Genomic DNA, 14,818 nt, shown 5'->3' on the forward strand with positions numbered 1-14,818 from the left:
TCCTCTGATTCGTAAAGTGTGTGGGAGCTGCAGTACACATCACTATCTGTATGGAAGTGTGCTTCCCACTTGGTATTTGAAAAGGCATTAACATCAAAGAATCCCATTTCTGCAAAAGTCTTATGTGTATGAGAAGTGGTCACTGTTTGAGATGCACCTACTAGCTGAAGCTTCGGAGGCTCTGAGGAAAGGAAAATGAGAGAGAAAAATGAGCAGAAAAAGTGGGGTGGGGATTAAAATGTCTGTACCTGTGATTTTGATTTACAGAACATGTGTGGGGCTCTTAGGAAAGCCTACTTGTCCCCAAAGCCCTGACAGTTTCAGTCTCAGACTCTTGCATCCTTCTCTGCCTATGAGTATCATTATAAACCTTGAGATCAGAGAAATTTTGCAAAACTCATCAGATGGTGTTAGCAGCAGCCAAAAAAGCAGCATTACATTTCAGGGTGCTGCCCAAGTTCTCGTGGAGTCAGTGATTACTCTTAAACATCCTGGACACTACTGAGAGCATGTGCGATCCGATACGTGTGCCTGTGGCAAATGTGGGGTTTGGTGGTCCTGAAGTAATCTAGGGAGAGCCTTGAAAAACGTGACGTGCTGCGGTTTCTAAAGAAGCCCTACAAGAGGGACATGGGCACCTCAGGACAAAGATGGTGTCTCTGGCATTGAGTTAGATCATCGCAGAAAGGAAGATTTGCAACTAAATACAGTGCAGTGAGGTTTGAAAAGCCACAGCTGTGGTACTGGACTTCAAGCACAGCCAACTGTTGCGGAGCTCCATGCCTTGAGCGGGCGGAAAGCAAAGAGGCAGGCTGGTGGCTGCGGGGCAAGAGGCTGGGCCCCAGGGAAGGAGGAGCTTGGGGACAGGTCTAGTGTGCAGCTGTGGGACTGAACGCCAGGTCGCAGCCTGTTTAGACAGAGACCAAGGGCAGACGTCAAAGAGGATGTGCCTGAGGGAGGTCGGACAGCCAGACCCGGAGACACAAAGGGAAAACAGCCTGCTTCCTTCCGGAGCAGAGCTTGGAGCAATGGGCGATTCCCCTGGGAGCTACATGCCTGACGCCTGATGCCATTCCCAGATGCCTACAGTGATGCCTCTTCTCTAATTTCATGCTCTACTTGGGGACTGTCATCCAGAAATGCTGCTGCTTTTGCAAAAAATGTCTCTGAGAAACTGTCACTGTCTGCATCTGGCAGTGAGCTTAACCCGTATCCCTGCTGCGTCTGCTGCTCCACTGTCAGTGTGCTGCGTGCTTTGTAATTTCCCTCCTGAAACGTGGTGGTGTACTGCTTAGTTGTGTGGTGGAGCTACAGGACAGGTAAAACATACTGTGGGCTGCTAAACATGGAAGTTAACACAGCTGCTTCCCTCCAACTACATGACTGCCCTCAGTGAAGGAGGAATGGTTTACGTAGGAACCAGAAACATTATTTAAAAGTGTGTGCATGAACACCACCTCATTTGCTCGGGCTCCTCCTGTCTCTGGGGGTGCCCAGCAGCAGCGACGCTAAGGCGGCAGGAGACGGCCCAGCTTCTCTTCCCAGTCCTGCGGCAGACGAAGTGGTGAAATCCACCCCGGACCCCTGCACTGGAGGGGGCGTGTGGGGCCCTCGCGAAGGCAGCAGCACCTCGCTCGGCAAGATGCGCTGTACGCGGAGGGGCTGCGTACATCCGTCCCTTCAGGAAGAAATGGCGGCGCAGCCTGGGTGCAGGACCCCGTTACACAGCGCCGACACCTCCCCAAGGTGGAGGTCACACGTGCTGGTCCTCGCGCTCTATCTCTTAAGGTACCTGCAGGCTCCCTGCCCGCATCCCCGTGTGTCTCCGCCGGCCCTGGCGGCAGGCCCGCGCCCGGCGCTGACGCCCGTGACACCCGCGGCGGGGGCAGCGCCTCACGCCCCTGCGCCGCGGCCCGGGCGGGAGCGGCACCGCGCTGCTGCTGCTGCTGCTGCTGCTGCTCTTCTGCGCAGACCTGCACCTCGGCCCCGCCCCCTGCCCCGCGGTAGCAGGCCGCCTGCTTCGCTGCTTCAGGTAACGCCATTTCAAGCGCAGGTGCGGGTCTGGGTACAAAGGCACGTCCGGCGCGCTCAGCGCCATGGCACCCGCAGGCGCGGCGCCCACCACGACATGGCGCCAGCGCCGCGACATGGCGGCGGGGGCGGGGCCGCCGCGGCGCCGCCAGGGGGCGGGGGCGGGGGCGCGGGCGCGGTGCGGCGCTCTCGCGAGAGCGGCCCTTCACCGCCTGGCAGCCGGGGCGCCGCGCCGCTGAGGGGAGCCGTGCCGCGGCCACCGGTAAGCGCGGCCTCCGCCGCCCCGGCCGGGCCGGCACCGACGGTGCATCCTACCGCCACCGCCACCGCCACCCCCACGGGCGGGCGGCCGGCCGTGCGCGCGCAGCGGGGGCGGGGGGGGCCGCGGCCGCGGGTGGCTTTGCTCCCCGTCTCCGCCGTTGTCCGTTAGTAGCGCAACCGCCGCCCCCTCCCCCCCCCTCACGGGAGCGCCGCGGCGTGCGCTGCGCCCGCGGGGGTGGCGGCACCTGCCCGGGCGCGTACGTGCGCGTGTTATATATATGTATATATATGCACGTGTGCGGGAGCGGGAGGGAGGGCCTGCTGGTCTGTGCGGTCCGGTCGGGCGTGCGAGCGCCTCCCTGCTGCCCGCGGCGCCGTCCTGCGCGGGGCCCGGCTGCCGCCCCCTCCCCCCGGGCCGCCCCGCCGGGAAAACGCGCGTGGATGTTTCGGCGGCTGCGGTTTGCAAAAGCTGCGTAAGCGATAACGGTGATAACCGTCATCTGGGTTAAAGCCAGCCGGGGCTCAGGGTGCGCTGTGCAAGTGTGGAGGGCAGCCGCTGTTATGTAAGGGGCGGGGGGCGGGAGTGCGAGCTCGGGGGGCCGCCTTGGTCCTCCCGTCAGCTTGGCGTGCGCCTGTGGTGGGGGAGAAGGTGACAGAAACAGAGCTGTCTTTCGCCGGAGCTTTAAATAAAAGTGTGCCGTCATGGGAGGGGAAAAAGCTGGTAGTCATTTGAAAATGCCATCCATAGCGCTGTGAGAGCACGGCGTTGTGTTTATGGATGTATGAAGAGCACGGTACTGCTATCTTTGGGGCCACATGCTCTGAGCAGAGCAAGGGATTTGTTAGTTGTTTTCTAAGGGGTCTTAAGTGTAAAAGGCTGCGAGATAGTCGTGTTTCACTGTAACATTTCTGCTTAGATTACAGCGTGCCTCTTCTGCTCAGATATCTGCTTCAGTGTTATATATAACCATGGCATGGTGATTTCAGACTTTCGTTTTCAGATATTGTCTGATGTTACTTGAGTGCCGTTGCTTGTAAAATACATTCTTGGGTTTAAAGTCCACAGAATAAAGTTATAACCAGACTTCTGGCCCGCACTGCACTATGACTCTGGCAGCAGCTGCTTCTGTGAAGCCTCGTCCCATCCCCGGAGGCCTCTGTGCGCTGGCCTGGCCGTGCCGGGGGCCGTGTGGACTGAAATCGCAGTCGCGTGGGCTCAGGTTTGCGGCACGCTTCCCAAAGAGTGCGGCCAGGGAGAGACTCCCTGAGCTTTGGAAAATATGTTATGTGAAACTTGTTTTTATTCCCTAAGATATTATCTCAAATTCTGTCTTACTTACAGCTGTTGGAGTTCATTTTTCTGCATGTGGTTTCTGACTTAAAAATACGATAGTACACAGCTGCTGTGTGAAGTAAAACAAACCCCTGTGGAAGATTCACGTAGATGCTTGCTGGTCACGTCGATGCTGTACTGTATAAAATGCATGTCATTTTTGGATATAAATGGAAATTTCCGAGACTGACTTTTTGTACTTAAAGTACTAACTCTGTTGACCACAACTCCCACATACCTAAGTTGGGATAGCTACTTCAGAGGAGCAGCTGTTGTCTGCTGGGGAAAAACAGACTTGAAGAGGGGTTTCAGTTCAAACAAGGCAGCTGGCTTAAAACCAGGTCAGGGAGACCTTTGCTGCAGCCAGGTACTGGCAACTGAAAGAAATCATTCAGCGTTTATAAATAGAGAGTTTTGTGCAGTTCCAGAAGTTTTCCCCAGTAGAGCCGTGGGAAGGTCATCTTAAGGTTATTCAACATCCATTTGAAGTATGAAAGCAACGATCTTTATAGGCCGTAATTGAGGTGATTGTGCTGAGGGTGAAAAGCTGGTAAAACCAGTTTTCTGCCGGGCTGTTAGCAGATTGTGTAGCCAAGGAAAGCTTGTCGTCCCCTCCTCCCTCTGCTCCCCAGCCACATGATGTTTAATTAAAACCTAAAATGCGATTTTTGCTATTGAGCTTCCGAGCTACAAAATAAAAGCAAGAGAAGAAGAGTGTGGAGATGAAGACAGGCAGCCTCTCTGTACAGTGAACATTGCGCAAACTGTTAAGAGCAGTAGTACTGCCACCGAAAGCTTTTCGCTGAAGGGTGTAGCGATACCAGCCCTCCGGTGAAGTTTTGCAGTACGAATGGAAACGGCCAAAAACTTTTCTATGAAGACAGGCAATTATTTGGCGATTAGGAACAAGACTGTGCCTTCCCAGCTCATTTAGGCCTTTCTGTTGCTTTTATGACTGTACTTTTTTTTTTTTAAACTGATGCACATGCATGCGTTCCTGTATACGTGGGCTTTCTGTATGTACACGTGAAGGGGCGGAAGCAGACGGGGTTGACGTTTCGTCCCTAGAAGAGCTGGTGGGCTGACCGCCGGAGCCCCAGGGCCCCCCGCTGCTGCCGCGCTGAGCGGCGCGGGGCTGGTGGCGAAAGCAGAAGCGGGTGTGCGGTTTCAGCTGACAGCGGGATGACAGGAGGCACTTGGTACTAAAGGGAAAAAAGAAAAAAGGAAAGGGGGGGGCGGGGGAGCCGCCGCGGGGATGGGCGGGCCCCGCCGCGGCGCCGCCTCGGGGCCCCTATAAAGGCGGGGGGCGGCGCGGAGCGGTACGGAGGCTCCGGCGGGGCAGGTAGGGCGCGGACTGGGGCAGGGGCAAGCGCAGCGCGCTTGCATTCCTGCTTTGTATTTACTTACTTATTTTTAAGCGGGGTGTCCACCCGATGCAGTGACCCTTACGGAGTTCACCCGTGCTCTTGTCCGGGCTGAGTCACCGTCTGCAGCGCTGAGCGAGCATTGGAGCGGGATTTGCAGTGCGAGGGGAAAGACCCTGTTTTTTTTTTTTTTTTTTGGGGGGGGGGGGGGGTTGCCCGTGGCTGTTCAGAAGCGCAGGGAGCGAGAGCTCCTGCGCGGGGAAGGCTGCAAATGGCAGCAGCCGGCTGACGCGGGCGCTGCCGGACGCGCCTGCGCTCGGACGAGAAGCGCAACTTCAGCTGATCGCGGGGGTGGGGTGGGGGCGCGTCCCCTCGTGCGGGACCGACCGCAGCGGCGTGGGACGGAGCTGCGTGACACGGTATTTGCCAGACACGGGGAATTAAGGTGGCGTGTTGCAACCATGTATCTCACCGCAGAAGAAACTGTATTTTGCTAGTATCGAGCATAAGTGTATGATTTGGGATACTTCAAAGGACGGGACCTGCGTGTGCCTTAACCTCCCAGTGCTATGGAGTTTGTGGGAAACGGGCGGGGGGGGGGAAGCAATGAAATAGCTTGTCTTTGCTATTTTCTGTTAGAAGGTTGCAGAAATGGAAATTAGCAATGAACAGGCTCTCAAGACATGCTCAAATGTAGTCTTAATTTTATGTTTTGTTAAAAATCAGCCTGTAAGAACAGCCAAGAGTTGCAAGAGTTGCCTGTCAGGGTGGAGGGAGACAGCACTGAATTCTCTCTGCCATCATCTTGGAGAGAGATTCGTGCCACTTAAAGAAAAAAAAAAACAAACTTGCAACAAACCAAAGTGTTTTCAGAGAACGTAAGAGCAACTTGTGGCAGTTTCTTAAGTTCTACTGCATAAGTATGAAATTAAGATAAAATTTAAGGGATGGTGTGAAGGATAAGCGTCTCTTCTTGAAGATCTGTAGCAAGATGCAGGATGTGAAACCTTATATAATTGAACCTCTAACCAAACTACACCATGCAAATAAGAAAATAAAGCTGGCCTCGATAGCACAGATAGCACAGAATGGAGAATGATGTGTTTTGGACTTTATACCCTGAATAATTTGGTGCAGAATTGATGCAAGTTTAAGAAATAAATTCAAGTTCCCTTCTCTTGTAGTTTGAATGTGCTCTGCATTTCCTAGAAGGTGAGCTGTGACAGGGAGGGTCGGGACAAGGTGCATGCAGGCACTTGGAGCAGCTCCCGTGCCGTGGCGCATGGCCTGGGCGAGACGGGACCCCGGTGTGGCAGCGCCAGGGAGCTGCGGCCCCGCAGCTGCCCCCTTGCAGGCTGCCCTGGCGCGCAGCAGCTCCTCTTGCAGCGCGCCTTGCGTTTTCTGCCTGCATCCGTTTGGGAGCCGCTGCTGGCCCTCGGCGCTCTGAAATGCGCAGCTCCAGTCTGGTGGGTCCTGGCTGCAGGAGGTTTTGGGGATTGCAGTTCACATGGTCACGGAGCTTGGAAATTGCGGACCAAGTAACTGCTCAGTAAGACCAGCTCTGGGGTTTTGTTGTCGTGTTCAAAATACTCTTTTGACTTTCCTGATAGTCTCCTATGGGAGAATCCAGAAAATATTTATGTGGGCATGGGTGTGCTTTTTAACTAATTTATTCTGCTGTGAATTTTCATAGACGTCATTGCTGAAGATTTATTTTAACTTTTTAAATAAAATGCTTACTATGAATCTTAAGTTAGTGCTTCAGGAATTCTACGAAGCTTAAGAGGAGGATTGAAACTCTTAAGTAACAAAATGCCCACAGTTTAGAAGAAGTGCTACTGCTTCCTGTTTTTATTTTAAAAAACCTGTTTTTATTTTTTTTGCCTGACTTGCAAAATTCTTATTTGTGTAACTTCTATAGAAATTTCATATTTGAGCTCCTTTTACTTGAGGATATCTTGATGCTAAGTTACTGCAGGCTCTGTCCACAACAAAAATAACAGGCAACTTTTTTAAGTTTGAGCCCTGAGTGCTTAGTAAAGAGTCTGAGCTGTGTATCAACAGGGAGTTTATCAGCTGATTAAACTGAATTAGATTTTTTTCATTTGTAAGAGATTTTAAGGGAGCCAGTTCATTTGCCTGCAGGTTAAACCAGGGTGACTGAAACAGTTCCTGCCCTCGGGTACTGGCCAGGCGATTCCCCCTGGCTGCAGCGGGTCTGCTGAACCGTGCCTGGATCAGCTTGTGGCTGCTGGAGTTTGCTGGTTAGACATAAATGCCAGAGGAATGTGAACGGCAGGGGAGGATTGCTTAAGCTCCTGTGGTTGAGTCTGTTGACAAATAGCTGTTGGGTTTCCTGTGACTGCATTAATTCCACGTGCCAAGGCTTCTGAGAGACGGTTGTCGCTGCTGGAGATTTTCTTAACTTTTATCTATATTTAGAAAACTTGTATTGGTGTAGAGTTTTAGGTTTTCTTGTTCACCTGTATAGTATATGCATATATAAATGGTGATTTTCATATGATAACCTTCCTCTTCCATTAAAAAGGAAGAGAAACTAGAATACTTTTCATCATGTTTTAGGAACACTTCAAGAATGAGTCCACCGCCAGATAGAAGTAGAAATTCCTGCAGCAGTGAGCCTCTGGCAAAGTGCCTTCAAGCCAAGAAGGACTTGGAAACAGCCATTTCTGGAATTGTCAAAGCTGAACAACAGATTAAAGACAACTGGAGAGAGGTAATTTCATTTAAAAGAATTTATATAAAAAATAGTGTGGATTCAATGACAGTTCTAGTTATTCCAAAGCACTCTGTATAATATGACGCTGGATGGAAATTTTCCTAGAGAAAGCAAGCATCTTGCTATGCAACTTGGTCCTGCTCTTGCAAAAGGTATTTTAGTACTGCTAGCTTAGTACTGAAATACTTGATACTTCTTTAGAGATCGCCTGGAACTTGTACTAACTTGTGGGTCATGTGGCTTAGTGGGTGCCTGTGGTTAGTGTTCGGAGGACTTGAGAAATAGACTGGTACAAAAATACCACTTCTCTGGGAGAAGTACTGTTTCCTAATGGGCACAGAATATTGTTGTTCCTGCTGTTTGACAGGTGTTCTAGAAATGCTGTGTGTTACCTTGCAGGTGAAAGCAAAGATCCACAGCCACATAAGCCGCCATCTGGAGTGCCTGCGCAGTCGTGAGGTTTGGCTGTTTGAGCAGGTCGATCTCATTCAGCAGCTCAAAGAGGAGGCCTTGCAGCAGCAAGCTCAGCAGCTCTATTGGGTAAGATTTGGTTGTAAACTGGTTTAGTTGCACTGGCATTTTGAAATAAACTTCAGTCTGGCAAGTATTTTCTTATCTTACATTTGCATTTTTTGTCTTCCATGCAGTATTTGGGACAGTTCAATTGCCTTATTCATCAGCTGGAACACTCCTGTAGTAACGAACTAGCAAACCAGATTTCAGTTTGCCTGGAGAGGTAAATGTATTGTATAGTATACTGATACTGATTTTGACTTAAGAATTTAATCTGATTTTTCTTATTATAATAAAACTAATGATAGATCTAACTTGCCTTTCATACATTTTCTTTCATGCATCCTTAATGGTTTCTAAAAATAAGATCTTTAAAGCATTCTTTGATATTGATATATATGATTCCTCTCATCAGTTTTTAATCTTAAATGGAAAGAACAGGACTATAAATAGTAGTGGAAGCACTCATTTGTGCAGATCAGTTACCATTAAAAAATAATATTTGAAATAAAGTGAGAAGGAAACTTTCTTTTTTGCTGGCTTTTTTTTTTTTTTTTTTGCTTGTGGATAGGCACCTCTTTGTTTTTGTACAAGCATGAAAAGCCTTTCTTTAGTTAATTATTGTAAAGACTTTAGTTTGGAAGCCTTTTTATGAAATGCAGGTCTAATTCCCAAAACATGGCAGGTGTGGAAGATAATTTTTTGATTTCTATAACTATCATCTTGTTCTTTCAGACTGGAAAGTCTTACTCTTAAACCAGAAGAGTCTTCTGTCCTGAACTTTGAGGCTGATACATCTTACCTTCGCCAGGCTATTACCTCATTTGGCTCCATTAAAACAATGGTAAGTGCCAAGACTTTTCTGGGATTGCAATGCTTCCAAAAAAACCCAGATTTTTTTCAAAGCAGTAGTATAACATATTCTAAGTGATTTTATTTTTTTTAGTTACAAGTTGAGTATATAACAGTGTATAAATCATATTGTTCTAGCTTTATAATATATATGCTGTGGTTTATTAATTTTTGCATTTAGTTTTGGTTTTGACCAAGTTTAGATCTGGTAATGTACACGTTACTATGATGTATTTTGGCAGAGACTGAGCAAATGATGGCAGTATTCTTACACTTCACCAGCAACTGGAAATTCATGTTAAGATTTTCTTGATGTTAGTAGTTGTATATTGTAGGTAGATGGCTTTCTACAGTATAAATGTTTGGGGATTCTTATTAAACAGCATATTTTCTGTATTAATGGAGATAATTCTTTTAATGGCAGTGGACTGAAAGTAGTATTTTTATACTACATCTCTTTCCATTCTGTTTTCAAATGTTGAGAAACTTCTTAGCTACAAAGAACTGATCAGTTCAATGGTGCTTTACCTCTGCTTTATTGTAGAATTTATTTTACAAATTGGACAAAATTGAGATTTAAATTGACTTCAACTTTACTTTTCTTATAGCAAACCTCTGAGAGAGAAAATACTTCTCCCTGGTTTCCAGGGCAGAATTGTACCCTAATGAACTGTGAGCAGGTAAGATTAAGACTTGCACCTTTGAATTTTCAGTTGTATTAAGGTGAAAGGAGAACTCAAACAGTATGTTAGCTTGCTTGAATAATGACTTCTGTTTGTTAAGATGTTGTTGAGTAGCCAGTAACAGTCACTGTGGTGAATATTACTGCTCCGGTGTTTTAGTTTCTCCAAGAATAGATGTGTGAGAAGATAGTATCAAAGTGAACTTGGAATTCCTACTTTCATTCAGAATGATTGAAATAAATATTCCTAGGCATTGTCAAGTTGGGGTTTGGGACTGACTCCTTTTAATGCAGGAATTCACAGCAAATATTATACTGGGCTCTGCACAAAACCAGCTTCAGTGCAGATTTGGAGGGTAGAAAATTAGTGGAGGAATTATGGTCAAAAGGAAGGTTACAGTGGGATTATGCATATGAGAACTGCGTGTTGTAAAAGTTGTTACTTCCCTCTTTTGTCACTTGCTCTCTGAAGGGACTGGGAACACAAACCAATATTTTGGTACAGTGACTTACAGTCATACTGGCGGTTCAATTTTTTTTTTTTTTTTTATGAGAAGGGACGCAATGATTTGTCTTTTGCTTCAGAAATATTAATCCGTATTGAATGCCCATTTTGATGTTCACCATAGATTGCTTTAGCAATTAGGTATTTTTGTAACCAAGAACACTCTTTGTCAGCAGAAAACATTGTATGGGGCAGTGGGCGCTTCCCTGGCTGACTGGTTACTTGGAAGCAGACCTGCGGGTGTTTGCCAGGCTCCGTATGTACCCAGCACCAATCTTGAAGACTGGGTTATGCAGAAATGTGTGTCAGACCCCAAGCAGGTATGCTCTTTACGCACTAACCCGACTTTTAATAAAAGGAAAATGCAGGATCCTATTGCAGGTGGAATATGGTGGGAATTGCATCTTCTGTAATTCTGTTCTCTTTGTGTCATGTTCAGCTAATAGTTTTGCATGCATTCTCAGTATACTCTGAACTACAGCTGTGCAAATAGTAATTGAACATTGTATTCCAGTGTTACCAAATGCATTTCAATGTGTCTTTTACTAGGATTTACATTCTTCCAAAGTTTGTTATTTCGAGCAAGCTTGGGGAAATCTGAAAGATTTGGAACACTGGCTGCTGAAGAATCAACAGCATGATGCTGCTGGGAAGACAGATTCCCATGGCCGCAAGGACTCCACCTCTACTTCCACCTCGTCCTTTTCCATTGAAAAGATTGAGGAATTGGAATCCCTTGGTCAAGAAGAGATGGATCTTTCTGACTGGCTGCTTACGCCTGACACAGAAAATGGAAGTAGTGCTTCAGACGAGAAATGGAAGCATGAATTTAAACCTTTTAGGGAAGTATTTAATCCCAATGATTGGCTCCCTAAAGCTGAAACGTGTACCAGTTGTCGTGGCAGTCAGGCCAAAGGTGTGGAAATTGAGAACCTGGGAAATCTGAAGTGCCTGAATGAGCATCTTGATGGGAAGAAATCGCCCACCACATCAACTGTAAGTGCTTGGCTTCTACAACATCCCCAGGCCCCATTTAAAGTGGAAGATGTGTGCAAAGCTAATGAGCTGTGTGCCAGCTTTTCAGAATGCGTGTGTGACGAAAACTGTGGAAAGGAGGCTCTCTGTAAGTGGCTTCTGAAGAGAGAAGGGAAGGATAAAAATGGTGTTCCAGTAAGCCAGAAAGCTGTTCCGAACCCAGAGAACGAGAAGCCTGCGTCTGTTGGCAACACCTGGCTTTACCCCTCCCAGCAGGTTGCAGAGGAACCTGTGACTGCTGAGAAATCAGATTATTCAGCAGAGATAGCAGAACCCCTGAAAGTGTTACTCGAAAGGCCTTTGACAAGCTGGCTAGCCAAGTCTGAGCACAAAGCAGAAAGCGCAGAAGAAAAGGCAAGTAGGGAAAAAGCAGATACTAGTTTCAAGAGTCCTTTTCTAGACCTCTTGGCTCCATTCCACCTCCCCCTGAATGTAAACAGTTGGGTGTTGACTTCAAACAACCTCGAAAATACTAACCCACCTCCAGCAGAGGATAAGTGGCTCCTACGCAAGAAAGCACAAGTGAGCATGTTTCAAATTTTGTTACTGCAGTGTCTTAAGCCAATGTGCTGGGTTTTATTATTTTATTGAATCTAATGTTTTCTTCTCTTGCAAATTCATAACTCTTCTAGAGAATACTAAAAATGATTTTTAGGTTTCTTTCCTCTTCTAATGTTTTCAGTGATTTCTTAATTATTTCAGTAAATGAGGCCAGCACTGAACATAAAGCAACAGTTAATTTTGAAGTCTAACTGGTCTTACTAAATGAACAAAATACTCATCTCAAAGAATCTCGTTATTCAGTTTTATTTTCTTTGAACACTTGACAGAATTTGAAGATGCATCAGAATATATTTAAGTTACATTTAGGTACTGGTAATTAAAGCGATTTTTCTCTTTCAGGAGTTTGGCCTTCCTGCAGTTTGTGACCTTTTTGCCTGTATGAAACTGAGTGGAGATAAAGAAAAATGGCTGTATCGGACTCCTTTACAGGTAGGATGCATAGAACACTCAGACCTAAACGTAACTCTCAGAATATGGATGGTGGTAGCTAATTACCATCTTCTGAGTTCTCTAAACATAGTGGCTAACAGCATTGTGATTTCCTTCTTACATACCTTTGTATGAGCTTGCACCACTCTGGTTTTTCATTACTCCTTCCTTCTCTTTCGATCCCAAGCTAGGGAGGGAGTTACATTCTTAAGTAAGTCACTATTAAACTCATTAACTCTTGGTACAATCTTGGTAACTTCTACTATAACTAAAACGTGCCCTTAATGTCTGAATTTCTAGGCAGCTACTTTCTTATCTTGATAGTGCATTTACAGGTGGGGTCATGTTTTTGCTGTCTGCCAAGATAACTCTTTATCACTGTTTATGAAATTCATGAAAAGCATCCTTTTTGGCAAGCATACATCAAACCCTGAAATACAGGAGTCTTGGTTCTAAAAAACATCTTAGTATGATTTTTCTTTTTTTCCCCCAGTGTGCCTTATGCATGCTTTTGTCCAAAAGTGTTACTTTCTGTTTACCAGAGATCAAAGAAAATAACCCTATTTTGAATTTGTTTAGATGTGAAGAACTGGAAGCATTGAAATTGTCCCCTTCCTGCTGATTAATCGCACATCCACGCTGAGTGACTGCAGCCAGATGAATTCTTGTGTTTGTGTTTGGCCGTCTGCTTTTTCTTCCAAAATTATAACAAAAAGAAAAAATATTCATATAACAGAGTTATGGTGCAGAACATGCCTTTTTGTTATGATTAATTCTGAAACGTAGACCCACTGAGCATAAGCAAACTGACACTATAGAGGTGTTAGTAAATTCATATCTGTTATGGGACTATGTGAATCCTCTTTAATGGGTTGTCACTTGAAAGCCAGTGCAGGTATAAAGCAAAATCTCTGGTGCTGTGAAACCTCCACCTTTGGTGTTGACTTTACAAGTGCTGTTGTTCCTTTCAGCTGCTGCAACCTTGTTGTGAGTTGGGTTCCAGCTTACTGGGATCGTAAGATGGCTTAGGCTGTATTTGGAAGCAATTTTTTATTGGGTGGTTGCTGAAGATTTCGTTTGCATCTTCTGTTGGTGTGTCTCCCAGCTGAGCCGGGGAGTCGAGATTTTGAAAGAGACATGAATTTATGGGACCTGACCCATGACAGGAGAACTGGTAACTTAAGTTTTGTGTGAAAACTTTCCTTGCAGATTTCTGAGCTATTCCGAGAACAGGGCAGACTTGGGTCTGTTAGAGAAAAAGAGCAAAGCTGGATTGCCAGGCTTTTCTGTGGTGTTAGTTTTCATGCATCAGTAGACCAAGAACCTGTGTCCCCAGCTTTTAGTAACAATTTGAATTCCACTGAAAAAAAAGCTGTATGATGAAACGTGTATGTTTCTACTAGTTTTAGATAATTTATAATTAACTTGCATTGACTAAGCCACTGCAAAGCAGGCATCTTAGTTAAGATTTGGGGAACTGAATGCCTTCTCATGCTATTTAATCGGAAACCACCACCTTGGCAACCTGTGTGGATTCCACTGTCTGATCCGTTTTAAAGATACTTAAGCTGTGGATTTCCTTAGTGTTATGCATATGAAAGCAGGGTTGGAGTAACTGTGATCACTCCAGCAGTGCACGTGATGAGCGACACCTCCTTAGGTATTTAAGATTTTTGCGCCTGTAGGAAACAGTGCAGAGATGCTTAATGGAAATGTGGATCATGCTTGCCAGCTTGCATGGAAAACTGTAGTTATACAGTCTCTGGTGCAGCTTCTGGTCACTTACACAAATTACTCTTAAGGACTGTACAAAACAGCTTCCACTTCACCCCATCCCTGTAGCCTACCTGGAACAAGTGGTTTCAGTTCTTCACAATGGTGCAGAAAAGAAATTATTAGTCAGATCTAACCTTGATACCACTTTGCAGTGTGAGTGCATTCCTGTCTGCTGTAACTTGTGCATTTGTGTAAAAATAAGTTTTTAGCATGAGAAGGATACACTGCACATCTGGAACTAGATCCCAAAAGGGCTTACAATCAGTGGACCACTTGACACTTCTGTAATTTTAATAGTTTGGGCTTTCCACTGAAAGCAGAAAGATGTTTTTGAAGTTTTAATTTTTCCCCTTTCAACGTGTCCTTGTTTCTGCATGGGAAGACTGCACTGTGACTAATTCCAGTAAGAGCCTGTTTTGATTAGCAGGTGAACTTGATGAAGGTGATTGAAGTGCAGCCCACCTCTTATAATTCCCTGTAGTTGTCAATGTGTGCTACTCTGTTAGTTCATTATGAGCCTTTAAAACTTGGGGGTTACATATGTATTCATTTACTTGTTCAACTGACCTGTTATCACTAATATTTATGTAAAAACATTGATTAGTCTTTTCCATTAAAAAAAAATAATTGCAAGCAATGTCTGTGGTATGTCTTCTTTGAAAGATGTTTAAAGAAAAATGCTGAGGAAACTTGCCTAGTTAACTTTTGTTTAAACACTGCTCTCGCTGTGCTT

The 14,818-nt window shown here is 46.1% G+C and overlaps 1 protein-coding gene and 1 long non-coding RNA gene across 7 annotated transcripts; one reads left to right on the plus strand and one right to left on the minus strand.

Moving 5' to 3' along the window:
* The first annotated feature begins 1,627 nt into the window (after positions 1 to 1,627).
* On the plus strand, positions 1,628 to 14,722 carry NCOA4 (nuclear receptor coactivator 4). Of its 6 annotated transcripts, none has more exons than XM_064513765.1 (10): positions 1,628 to 1,788; positions 7,573 to 7,726; positions 8,129 to 8,269; positions 8,377 to 8,465; positions 8,978 to 9,086; positions 9,703 to 9,774; positions 10,455 to 10,601; positions 10,831 to 11,838; positions 12,220 to 12,309; positions 12,889 to 14,722. In XM_064513765.1, the coding sequence occupies exons 1-10, from the start codon at positions 1,643 to 1,645 to the stop codon at positions 12,892 to 12,894; spliced, it is 1,962 nt and encodes a 653-aa protein (XP_064369835.1). In that variant the 5' UTR covers positions 1,628 to 1,642; the 3' UTR covers positions 12,895 to 14,722. The 6 variants fall into 6 exon arrangements, with proteins under 6 accessions (XP_064369835.1, XP_064369837.1, XP_064369834.1 ...); XM_064513767.1 differs by lacking the exon at positions 1,628 to 1,788 and adding an exon at positions 2,192 to 2,293; XM_064513764.1 differs by lacking the exon at positions 1,628 to 1,788 and adding an exon at positions 2,719 to 2,765.
* Positions 3,576 to 5,201, minus strand: LOC135328695 (uncharacterized). Its single transcript, XR_010389671.1, has 2 exons — positions 5,033 to 5,201; positions 3,576 to 4,827 (listed from the first exon to the last, which is right to left on the minus strand). It is a non-coding gene; the product is annotated as an uncharacterized LOC135328695 (long non-coding RNA).
* Positions 14,723 to 14,818: the final 96 nt, after the last annotated feature.

This window comes from Dromaius novaehollandiae, chromosome 6 (assembly GCF_036370855.1).
Source record: "Dromaius novaehollandiae isolate bDroNov1 chromosome 6, bDroNov1.hap1, whole genome shotgun sequence".
Classification (NCBI taxonomy): Eukaryota; Metazoa; Chordata; class Aves; order Casuariiformes; family Dromaiidae; genus Dromaius; species Dromaius novaehollandiae.

What these genes read in the sequence shown, in the direction of transcription:
- NCOA4 (XM_064513765.1), top strand. Translation starts at nt 1,643, where the DNA reads ATGCGCTGTACGCGGAGGGGCTGCGTACATCCGTCCCTTCAGGAAGAA. An exon ending in AAGCTCAGCAGCTCTATTGG is followed by an intron (nt 8,270 to 8,376) that starts GTAAGATTTGGT and finishes TCTTCCATGCAG; the next exon opens with TATTTGGGACAGTTCAATTG. An exon ending in TTGGCTCCATTAAAACAATG is followed by an intron (nt 9,087 to 9,702) that starts GTAAGTGCCAAG and finishes CTTTTCTTATAG; the next exon opens with CAAACCTCTGAGAGAGAAAA.